The following is an 11,788-nucleotide window of genomic DNA, read 5'->3' as shown; positions in this document are numbered from 1 at the left end:
TGTGTGCCACAGAGGGTGAATGGACAAAACTAAATATTCAAGTACCTTTGAACAGGGTAGGTGCCAGGCGCCCTAGTTTGTGTCAAGAACTGCAACACTGCTGGGGCATCCCTGTGGAACTCTTTGAACATCTTGTAGTTGTAGATGCCATATGCCCAGAGGAATTGAGGCTGTTCTGAGGGCAAAATGGTGGGGTGCAACTCAATATTTGGAAGGTATTCCAAGTGTTTGATAGACTCAGTGTATTGTGGTCACCAAACATGTGCAGTTTTGCATATGTGAATACTTTTTGCATCACTGACTACTGTACACCACAAAAACAACCCACCGTACCTTAAACGCACAAACGCTCCCACCAGTAGTAGCGATGCTTCCCTGCTCCGCAAGATGCGCGCTCTAAACACCATATTGTGCTTAACTTCCGTTATTGGTGTGAACCGTGCGCCATATAGGGGAAGGTAGAGAGAGCGAGCGAGAGAGAGAGAGAGAGAGAGCTGTCAAGTCTGTTTAGATTTCTGCATAAGCACTGTTTGAACTGGCAGGAGATTTATTCACCAATGGTAATTGCGCTCAACGGACAAGGAAAGCTATACACTCGCATGTGCACTTATCATTTAAAACGATGCGGATATGTCTACAGTCATGATTTTTACGCACCGGTGAAACGTATTTTTTTTTCATATTATAGATTATTCCAAAGAACAAAGGATATTGTCAGATCAGTGAACACCATATTTATAGCCTAGTTATTGCACAACTAATAATATACAACAGGCGGGAATTCCGTTAAAAGTGAAAGATGTCCAGGAAAAAGGCAGTGAAAGGCAAGGGGAGCTCCAAAAGCCCGACTGCATCTCCGAACAAGAGCAAAGACAGCGGGAAAAGTATTAAAGGGATCGGAACCGGGGCTCCATCCAACGGATTGGTATATCCGAGCCGCCCCTCACTCAGCAACAGTAGGGAGTTTTATGATATCACTTTTAAGGTAAGACTTTTTACGCACACGTATTGTCAATATTCTCCCATCTCCAGTTGGCCATATCAGTCACTCAAATAGGCTACTTCAACGTTGATGTGCCACTTAGGGTACAGTGACAGACAGTGTGACTCGAGCCTTTTGGCGCCCCTAAGCGATATTTGGTTATTCATATTTGGTTTGGTTTTAACATCCCACAAACCAGCTTGTAAAAAATAAAATGAAAGAAAATTAAACACATCAACACGGTCAAAAAGTGGCATGATGTAATTTGGGGTTCCACTCTGATGCACGCGGCATCGCCGATTCATAGTGTTGAATTCGGAAGTTTACCTACACTTAGGTTGGAGTCATTAATTAAAACTTGTTTTTCAACCACTCCACAAATTTCGTGATAACAAACTATAGTTTTGGCAAGTCGGTTAGGACATCTACTTTGTGCATGACACAAGTAATGTTTCCAACAATTGTTTACAGACAGATTATTTCATTTATAATTCACTGTATCACAATTCCAGTGGGTCAGAAGTTCACATACACTAAGTTGACTATGCCTTTAAACAGCTTGGAAAATTCCAGAAAATGATGTCATGGTTTTAGAAGCTTCTGATAGGCTAATTGACATAATTTGAGTCAATTGGAGGTGTACCTGTGGATGTATTTCAAGCCCTACCTTCAAACTCAGTGCCTCTTTGCTTGACATCATGGGAAAATCAAAAGAAATCAGCCAAGAATCTGGTTCATCCTTGGGAGCAATTTCCAAATGCCTGAAGGTACCACGTTCATCTGTGCAAACAATAGTACGAAAGTATAAACACCGTTGGACCACGCAGGCATCATACCGCTCCTAGAGATGAACGTACTTTGGTGCGAAAAGTGCAAATCAATCCCAGTTCAACAGCAAAGGACCTTGTGAAGATGCTGTAGGAAACAGGTCCAAAAGTATCTATATTCACAGTAAAACGAGTCCTATATCGACATAACCTGAAAGGCTGCTCAGCAAGGAAGAAGCCACTGCTCCAAAACCGCCATATAAAAGCCAGACATATATACATATATATACAGTATATATATATATATATATATATATATATATATATATATATATATATATATATATATATATACACTGTATATATATATATACACACTGCTCAAAAAAATAAAGGGAACACTTAAACAACACAATGTAACTCCAAGTCAATCACACTTCTGTGAAATCAAACTGTCCACTTAGGAAGCAACACTGATTGACAATAAATTTCACATGCTGTTGTGCAAATGGAATAGACAACAGGTGGAAATTATAGGCAATTAGCAAGACACCCCCAATAAAGAAGTGGTTCTGCAGGTGGGGACCACAGACCACTTCTCAGTTCCTATGTTTCCTGGCTGATGTTTTGGTCACTTTTGAATGCTGGCGGTGCTTTAACTCTAGTGGTAGCATGAGATGGAGTCTACAACCCACACAAGTGGCTCAGGTAGTGCAGCTCATCCAGGATGGCACATCAATGCGAGCTGTGGCAAGAAGGTTTGCTGTGTCTGTCAGCGTAGTGTCCAGAGCATGGAGGTGCTACCAGGAGACAGGCCAGTACATCAGGAGACGTGGAGGAGGCCGTAGGAGGGCAACAACCCAGCAGCAGGACCGCTACCTCCGCCTTTGTGCAAGGAGGAGCAGGAGGAGCACTGCCAGAGCCCTGCAAAATGACCTCCAGCAGGCCACAAATGTGCATGTGTCTGCGCAAACGGTCAGAAACAGACTCCATGAGGGTGGTATGAGGGCCCGACGTCCACAGGTGGGGGTTGTGCTTACAGCCCAACACCGTGCAGGACGTTTTTCATTTGCCAGAGAACACCAAGATTGGCAAATTTGCCACTGGCGCCCTGTGCTCTTCACAGATGAAAGCAGGTTCACACTGAGCACATGTGACAGACGTGACAGTCTGGAGACGCCTTGGAGAACGTTCTTCTGCCTGCAACATCCTCTAGCATGACCGGTTTGGCGGTGGATTAGTCATGGTGTGGGGTGGCATTTCTTTGGGGGGCAGCACAGCCCTCCATGTGCTCGCCAGAGGTAGCCTGGCTGCTATTAGGTACCGAGATGAGATCCTCAGACCCCTTGTGAGACCATATGCTGGTGCGGTTGGCCCTGGGTTCCTCCTAATGCAAGACAATGCTAGACCTCATGCTGGAGTGTGTCAGCAGTTCCTGCAAGAGGAAGGCATTGATGCTATGGACTGGCCCGCCCGTTCCCCAGACCTGAATCAAATTGAGCACATCTGGGACATCATGTCTCGCTCCATCCACCAACGCCACGTTGCACCACAGACTGTCCAGGAGTTGGCGGATGCTTTAGTCCAGGTCTGGAAGGAGATCCCTCAGGAGACCATCCGCCACCCCATCAGGAGCATGCCCAGGCGTTGTAGGGAGGTCATACAGGCACGTGGAGGCCACACACACTACTGAGCCTCATTTTGACTTGTTTTAAGGACATTACATCAAAGTTGGATCAGTAGTAGTATGTAGTATGGTTTTCCACTTTAATTTTGAAATCCAGACCTCAATGGGTTGATTAATTTGATTTCCATTGATCATTTTTGTGTGATTTTGTTGTCAGCACATTCAACTATGTAAAGAAAAAAGTATTTAATAAGAATATTTGTTACGGTTTTCTTGCGGGTGAAGTAGAGTCGGACCAAAATGCAGCGTGGTTATTCTGATACATGTTTAATAAAGAAGAACCACGAACTGTACAAAAACAACAAACGCACCGTGAAAACCTAAACAGCCTATCTGGTGCAAACTAACACAAAGGCAGGAACAATCACCCACGAAACACTCAAAGAATATGGCTGCCTAAATATGGTTCCCAATCAGAGACAACGATAAACACCTGCCTCTGATTGAGAACCACTCCAGACAGCCATAGACTTTGCTAGAGAACCCCACTAAACCACAATCCCAATACCTACGAAAACCCCAAGACAAAACACACCACATAAATAAACCCATGTCACACCCTGGCCTGACCAAAATAATAAAGAAAACACAAAATACTAAGACCAGGGCGTGACAATATTTCATTCATTCAAATCTAGGATGTGTTATTTTAGTGTTCCCTTTATTTTTTTGAGCAGTATGTATATATATATATATATATATATATATATATATATGGTTGTTATAGTGTTATCTGAATATAAAAGCAAACTTTCTGACCAGCATCAATATCATCAAAAGGTTCAAGTAAAGGCCTCCCGGGTTGCACGGTGGTCTAGGGCACTGCAGCGCTAGCTGTGCCACCAGAGACTCTGGGTTCGCGCCCAGGCTCTGTCGCAGCCGGCCTCGATCGTGAGGTCCGTGGGGCGACGCACAATTGGCCTAGCGTCGTCCGGATTAGGGAGGTTTTGGCTGGTAGGGAAATCCTTTTTTTTTTTAAGGTTAAAATAAATCAAGACATTTTAGAACCAAGGCACATGACATTTGCCTAATGATTGTTATGGATGTTTTGTTACATTACACTGCATAATGAACTGACATTAACAACTGTATTGTCAACTCCTGGGCCACAGCTGTGTCAACAAGGATATGGGAGACAAGCGTGTGCCACTGCCAAAGCAGCACTCAAACATGCACAATGGGACAAGAACAAACACTGCCATGCTACGCAGGGCACCACACCATCCCACCCCACACCACAGAAGGGATTATGAGCCTGGCATCGGAAAGTGTGTACGACTCATCAATCATTTATACATTCAGATTACTGTAGTAGCTGAACGTGAGTGTTGCTTAGTTGTATCATGCCTGCGTTGTGCTCATGCCATCTGGTTGTGTGTGTGTGTGTGTGTGTGTGTGTGTGTGTGTGTGTGTGTGTGTGGGGTGGGGGGGGGGGGTGTATGTGGAAAAGTGTCATTTCCAAGGATGCATAGGATCTGGTGTGCATATCCAGGTCAAACCTTTATTTCTTATTATAAACTGGGTGGTTCGAGCAATGAGTGCCAATTGACTGACAGCCATGATATATTAGTATGCCATGGGTATATGGTCTGATATATTATTTTTACTGCTCTAATTATGTTGGTAAACAGTTTTTAATTGCAATAAGGTACCTATGGGATTTGTGGTATATGACCAATATACCATGGCTAAGGGCTGTGTACAAGCCGCGTTGCGTTGTGCATAAGAACAGCCCTTAACCGTGGGAAATTTGCTTACCGCCCAAATAGGTCCACAGACGATGCAATCTCAACCACACTGCACACTGCCCTAACCCATCTGGACAAGAGGAATACCTATGTGAGAATGCTGTTCATCGACTACAGCTCGGCATTCAACACCATAGTACCCTCCAAGCTCGTCATCAAGCTCGAGACCCTGGGTCTCGACCCCGCCCTGTGCAACTGGGTACTGGACTTCCTGACGGGCCGCCCCCAGGTGGTGAGGGTAGGCAACAACATCTCCTCCCCGCTGATCCTCAACACTGGAGCCCCACAAGGGTGCGTTCTGAGCCCTCTCCTGTACTCCCTGTTCACCCACGACTACCTGCCCTCCAGGACACCTACACCACCCGATGTCACAGGAAGGCCATAAAGATCATCAAGGACATCAACCACCCGAGCCACTGCCTGTTCACCCCGCTATCATCCAGAAGGCGAGGTCAGTACAGGTGCATCAAAGCTGGGACCGAGAGACTGAAAAACAGCTTCTATCTCAAGGCCATCAGACTGTTAAACAGCCACCACAAACATTGAGTGGCTGCTGCCAACACACTGACACTGACTCAACTCCAGCCACTTTAATAATGGGAATTGATGGGAAATGATGTAAATATATCACTAGCCACTTTAAACAATGCTACCTTATATAATGTTACTTACCCTACATTATTCATCTCATATGCATACGTATATACTGTACTCTATATCATCGACTGTATCCTTATGTAATACATGTATCACTAGCCACTTTAACTATGCCACTTTGTTTACATACTCATCTCATATGTATATACTGTACTCAATACCATCTACTGTATCTTGCCTATGCTGCTCTGTACCATCACTCATTCATATATCCTTATGTACATATTCTTTATCCCCTTACACTGTGTGCAAGACAGTAGTTTTGGAATTGTTAGTTAGATTACTTGTTATTACTGCATTGTCGGAACTAGAAGCACAAGCATTTCGCTACACTCGCATTAACATCTGCTAACCATGTGTATGTGACAAATAAAATTTGATTTGATTTGAAAAAAAAATATTGGCCATATACCACACCTCCTCGGGCCTTATTGCTTAAACCTAAACTTACTCTAAAATCAATTCTCAAGTCAAGTTCTATAGCCTCCACAGCTAAACTGCACTGCGATACTACAATGACCAACTTGAGAACACTGGAAAATTAGCCTAGTATTGCCCCATGCCCCCTCTTCAGTTCCGGTGCCCCCTGTTCTTCCCACCTCTTTCCCAGATCGCTCCCATAGGATTCAGTCTCTCTCTTTGATGTGAGAGTGAGTGCTTCGCTCAGATGCCAGCTTGTTTACTCTGTAGCTGTGTATTTTTATGTGAACTGAACTCCTGTGTTTTTGAAGATGTGAATTAATTTGTCCCTCTGAGCTGTTTGAGCACAGTCTGAGCTACACTTCCCACGCATATGCAAACAGGCACGCACGCACGCGCGCACGCACGCGCGCACGCACGCACGCACACACACACACACACACACACACACACACACACACACACACACACACACACACACACACACACACACTTCTGAGTCTCCCCTTTATCGTTGATCCTACTATTCTGGTCTCCCCTGGCCTTGACTTACAGTTTAATAGAGTGAGTTTGCCACACTAAGAGGGAAAGAAGTTTGAGGTAGACAGTGATTCGTGTCAGAGATGGAGGTCTGGAGGCAGGTTAGGTGATTTCTCAGACAGACACAGACTCATTACCCAGACTTAGACAAATCACCTCACTGTGTGTAGTAAAGCTACATGGTGTGGTGATCATTGACCTTCACTACTGAGCACAATGCCATTGGGATTCAGAGGAGATGGAGGTGCTCAGCAGATGGAGATGTATCCGCCGGTTTTTCGGTCTGTCTTTCTCTTTTTCTCTTTGTCTCTTTGTCTCTAAAAGGTCTGTTTCTGTCTCTCTCTCTCTCGTTGTCTCTGTCTCTCTGTCTCTGTCCGTCTCCATCTCTCTCTCGCTCACCAGCTCTCTCGCTCTCACTCTGGGTGTACAGGCTGTGTACAAGCACGACAATGTGGATAATCTTCCAAGGGACCATGAGAACATAAAATAAAGTCATTTGTATCTCTCTACAGGTGATGCTGGTGGGAGACTCAGGTGTGGGGAAGACTTGCCTGCTGGTTCGCTTCAAGGACGGAGCTTTCTTGGCCGGCAGCTTTATTTCTACTGTGGGCATAGACTTCAGGGTGAGTAGACACCACACTCACACTCTCACTTGCACACGCACACACCACACCTACACGGGATTGATTATTTGAAGAATGCGGAATATGTCCATTGAGAAATCCTGCAGGAACCAAGTAAAGTGCAAAGACTTCAAATGTATAAAAGGAGATTTTGGAATTGAAAAGTGGGTTTGCCTTTTTTAAGATTTCACGAGATCCAATAGAATTTCAGATATTGATTCAAGGACTCAATATTCTTTAGGTTCAGGCCTCCATTGTCATACGTGTTATAAGATATATTTCCTTTTGACCTTTTCTGGTTTACATTTACACTAAAATATCTTGGCTCGAAACTGCTGAAAGATGGAAGTGATCGATCAACTGAGAGACAATTAAGGTGTTTATCACTGTCCCTCTGCCATATGAAGACAGTTTTACCTTTCCACGGCAATAGTATTTCGTCAATTTTGGCTAGATTCAAATCAAAGTTGTCCTTTACATGATCCTTCATTATTTCTAGGATGTGGATGCCAAGCATGTCCACCGGGAAGAAGATGCTAGTCAAGTTCTGTTAACGGGGTTAGCGGTTCCTCAAACGAAAAAAAAATGATACTCAAATATTGTACTTGCTCCTGTAATGTCTGGTTGGGTGATAATAAATTAAATATTGTACTTGCTCCTGTAATGTCTGGTTGGGTGATAATAAATTAAGCCCTTCAAAGGAATGCGGTTTGATGACACTTTTCTTACGATGATTCCTTTGGTTCAACCTCAGAAAAAAATATTGTACACTTTTCCCATTTTCCCATCCAAGCTGTCCTTTGATCTGTAAATAAAACCATTAATCCTTTCTGCATAAAGGCTCTCAAGCTCATGTTGTCTACTCGGAGGTTCTACTACTGCATTTACATTTGTTTATTCAATTCATTCATCTTTAATTTAATACATTTTCCTTCCTAAGATGTTTCTTTTTTTCCATGATGACCACTTGGGGCTGTAACTACGTAGGAGGACACCGAGATCCGGACCTTGGTAATGTTTTAATAAAAAAATAAAACATATATAGATTTTGTACACAATAAAGAAACAAAATGATTGGTCAACATCTAAATATTGCTCCCAGCGTTGATCAAAGATCAGAATGCTTATATTCTTGATCGGACAGAACTCCAATCACACCTGCCTCTTTGCGAATGAGTGGAATTATGAACAGTGGTTTGTTCGTTATGTTCACCTGCGTCCTCAGGATTTTCAGCAGCACATTCACCACTCTCTCAAACAGCTAACTCCGCCCTCTCATGGCACGTGAAACAAACTACCCCAGCTCGGAGTCGACTCAAAGTAGGCGTCGACTCAAAGTGTTTGTAGATTGACTGAGATGAAGGAACCTACAGCAGCCAAGGTGATAATGGCTGGAGTCATTTTTGCTTGTCTTTGCTGTTCTCCAAATTGCATTTTAAATGTTTGTAATTGTATAGAAATGCAGTAAATGAGCTTCAACTTTCAAAAAATGTCCTGAGGGACACTAACCCCTTTACGGACCTCACTAAAATTCAAAACCTGGTTACAGCCCTGGTGACCATTGCTTATGGACACTAATACCCTATTCCATCCAAATTGTACCGCCAGTTCCACCCCTGGGGTTTGTATGTTTTCCCATTTGCTGAAACTACACTGAACAAAAATATAAACACAAAATGCAACAATTTCAAAGATTTGACTAAATTGCACTTACTACAAGGAAATCAGTCAATTGAAATACATTCATGAAGCCCTAATCAATGGATTTCACATGACTGGGAATATAGATATATATCTGTTGGTCACAGATACCTTAAATAAAAAAGTAGGGGCGTGGCTCAGAAAACCAGTCAGTGTCTGGTGTGACCACCATTTGCCTCATGCAGTGTGACACATCTCCTTCGCATAGGGTTGATCAGGCTGTTGATTGTGGCCTGTGGAATGTTGTCCAACTCTTCTTCAATGGCTATGCGAAGTTGCTGGATATTGGTGGGAACTGGAACACGCTGCCATACGTCGATCCAGAGCATCCCAAACATGCTCAATGGGTGACATGTCTGGTGCGTATGCAGGCCATGGAAGAACTGGGACACTTTCAGCTTTCAGGAATTGTGTAAAGATCCTTGCGACATGGGGCTGTGTATTATCATGCTGAAACATGAGGGAAATGGCACAACAATGGGCCTCAGGATCTCGTCACAACTGCCTGGTACAGTTGAAACCTGTGATTCATCCATGAAGAGCACACTTCTCCAGCGTGCCAGTGGCCATCGAAGGTGAGCATTTGCCCACTGAAGTCAATTACAACGTCAAACTACAGTCAGGTCAAGACCCTGGTATGGGATGACAAGCACGCAGATGAGCTTCCATGAAACGGTTTCTGACAGTTTGTGCATAAATTCTTTGGTTGTGCAAACCCACAGTTTCATCGGCTGTCCGGGTCTTTGGTCTCAGATGATTCCACAGGTGTAGAAGCTGGATGTGGATGTCCTGGACTGGCGTGGTCTGAGGTTGAGAGGCCGGTTGGACGTACTGCCAAATTCTCTAAAACAACATTGAAGGCTTATGGTCGATAAACATTCAACAGCTCTGGTGAACATTCCTGCAGTCAGCATGCCAATTGCACACTTCCTCAAAACTTGAGACATCTGTGGCATTGAGTTCTGTGACAAAATGGCACATTTTAGAGAGAGTGGCCTTTTATTGTCCCCAGCACAAGGTGCACCTGTGTAACGCACATAATCAGCTTCTTGATATGCCACACCTAGCGGGTGGATTGATTATCTTGGCAAAGGAGAAATGCTCACTAACAGGGATGTAAACAAATTTGTGCACAAAACTTGAGAGAAATAAGCTTTCTGTGCGTATGGAAAATATCTGCAATCTTTTATTTCAGCTCATGAAACATGGGACCAACACTTTGCATGTTGCGTTTATATTTTTGTTCAGTATAGTTAAGACATCCTACCTTACTAAAGCCAACTCGTACAGAAGCAACACGGAACGGAACCTGTTTAAAGCCCGGACAGTTCAGTTCAGTTCGGTACTTATTACAAGTGGAAAGAGGTCAAAGTGAGACAGAAGCACAAAGGATCAGTGGTGGAAAAAAAGTACTCAAATATCATACTTGAGGAAAAGTAAAGATAGTAGAAAATGACTCAAAGTGAAAGTCACCCAGTAAAATACTACTCGAGTAAAAGTCTAAAAGTATTTGGTTTTAAATATACTTATACAGTGCATGGCGACCTTTTGCCACATTTCAGGCTTCAAACATAAAGATATAAAACTGTATTTTTTTGTGAAGAATCAACAACAAGTGGGACACAATCATGAAGTGGAACGACATTTATTGGATATTTCAAACTTTTTTAACAAATCAAAAACTGAAAAATTGGGCGTGCAAAATTATTCAGCCCCCTTAAGTTAATACTTTGTAGCGCCACCTTTTGCTACGATTACAGCTGTAAGTCGCTTGGGGTATGTCTCTATCAATTTTGCACATCGAGAGACTGAAATTTTTTCCCATTCCTCCTTGCAAAACAGCTCGAGCTCAGTGAGGTTGGATGGAGAGCATTTGTGAACAGCAGTTTTCAGTTCTTTCCACAGATTCTCGATTGGATTCAGGTCTGGACTTTGACTTGGCCATTCTAACACCTGGATATGTTTATTTTTGAACAATTCCATTGTAGATTTTGCTTTGTGTTTTGGATCATTGTCTTGTTGGAAGACAAATCTCCGTCCCAGTCAGGTCTTTTGCAGACTCCATCAGGTTTTCTTCCAGAATGGTCCTGTATTTGGCTCCATCCATCTTCCCATCAATTTTAACCATCTTCCCTGTCCCTGCTGAAGAAAAGCAGGCCCAAACCATGATGCTGCCACCACCATGTTTGACAGTGGGGATGGTGTGCACAGGGTGATGAGCTGTGTTGCTTTTACGCCAAGCATAACGTCTTGCATTGTTGCCAAAAAGTTCAATTTTGGTTTCATCTGACCAGAGCACCTTCTTCCACATGTTTGGTGTGTCTCCCAGGTGGCTTGTGGCAAACTTTAAACAACACTTTTTATGGATATCTTTAAGAAATGGCTTTCTTCTTGCCACTCTTCCATAAAGGCCAGATTTGTGCAATATACGACTGATTGTTTTCCTATGGACAGAGTCTCCCACCTCAGCTGTAGATCTCTGCAGTTCATCCAGAGTGATCATGGGCCTCTTGGCTGCATCTCTGATCAGTCTTCTCCTTGTATGAGCTGAAAGTTTAGAGGGACGGCCAGGTCTTGGTAGATTTGCAGTGGTCTGATACTCCTTCCATTTCAATATTATCGCTTGCACAGTGCTCCTTGGGATGTTTAAAGCTTGGGAAATC

At 43.5% G+C, this 11,788-nt stretch overlaps 1 protein-coding gene across 1 annotated transcript in view; it reads left to right on the top strand.

Annotated features, from left to right (window-relative positions):
* Window positions 1-336: 336 nt before the first annotated feature.
* Window positions 337-11,788, top strand: part of LOC110499052 (ras-related protein Rab-26) — an 82,405-nt gene continuing 70,953 nt past the window's right edge. Inside the window, exons 1-2 of the mRNA XM_021575884.3 lie at window positions 337-985; window positions 7,314-7,424. Of these exons, the coding sequence (XP_021431559.1) occupies window positions 800-985; window positions 7,314-7,424 (297 nt within the window). The 5' untranslated portion in view covers window positions 337-799. The remainder of the gene's footprint in view (window positions 986-7,313; window positions 7,425-11,788) is intronic.

This window comes from Oncorhynchus mykiss, chromosome 20, assembly GCF_057628025.1.
Source record: "Oncorhynchus mykiss isolate SJ-2025 chromosome 20, ASM5762802v1, whole genome shotgun sequence".
Taxonomy (NCBI): Eukaryota; Metazoa; Chordata; class Actinopteri; order Salmoniformes; family Salmonidae; genus Oncorhynchus; species Oncorhynchus mykiss.
The sequence above is the reverse complement of the archived record's forward strand: the minus strand, read 5'-3'. Positions and strand labels throughout refer to the sequence as shown.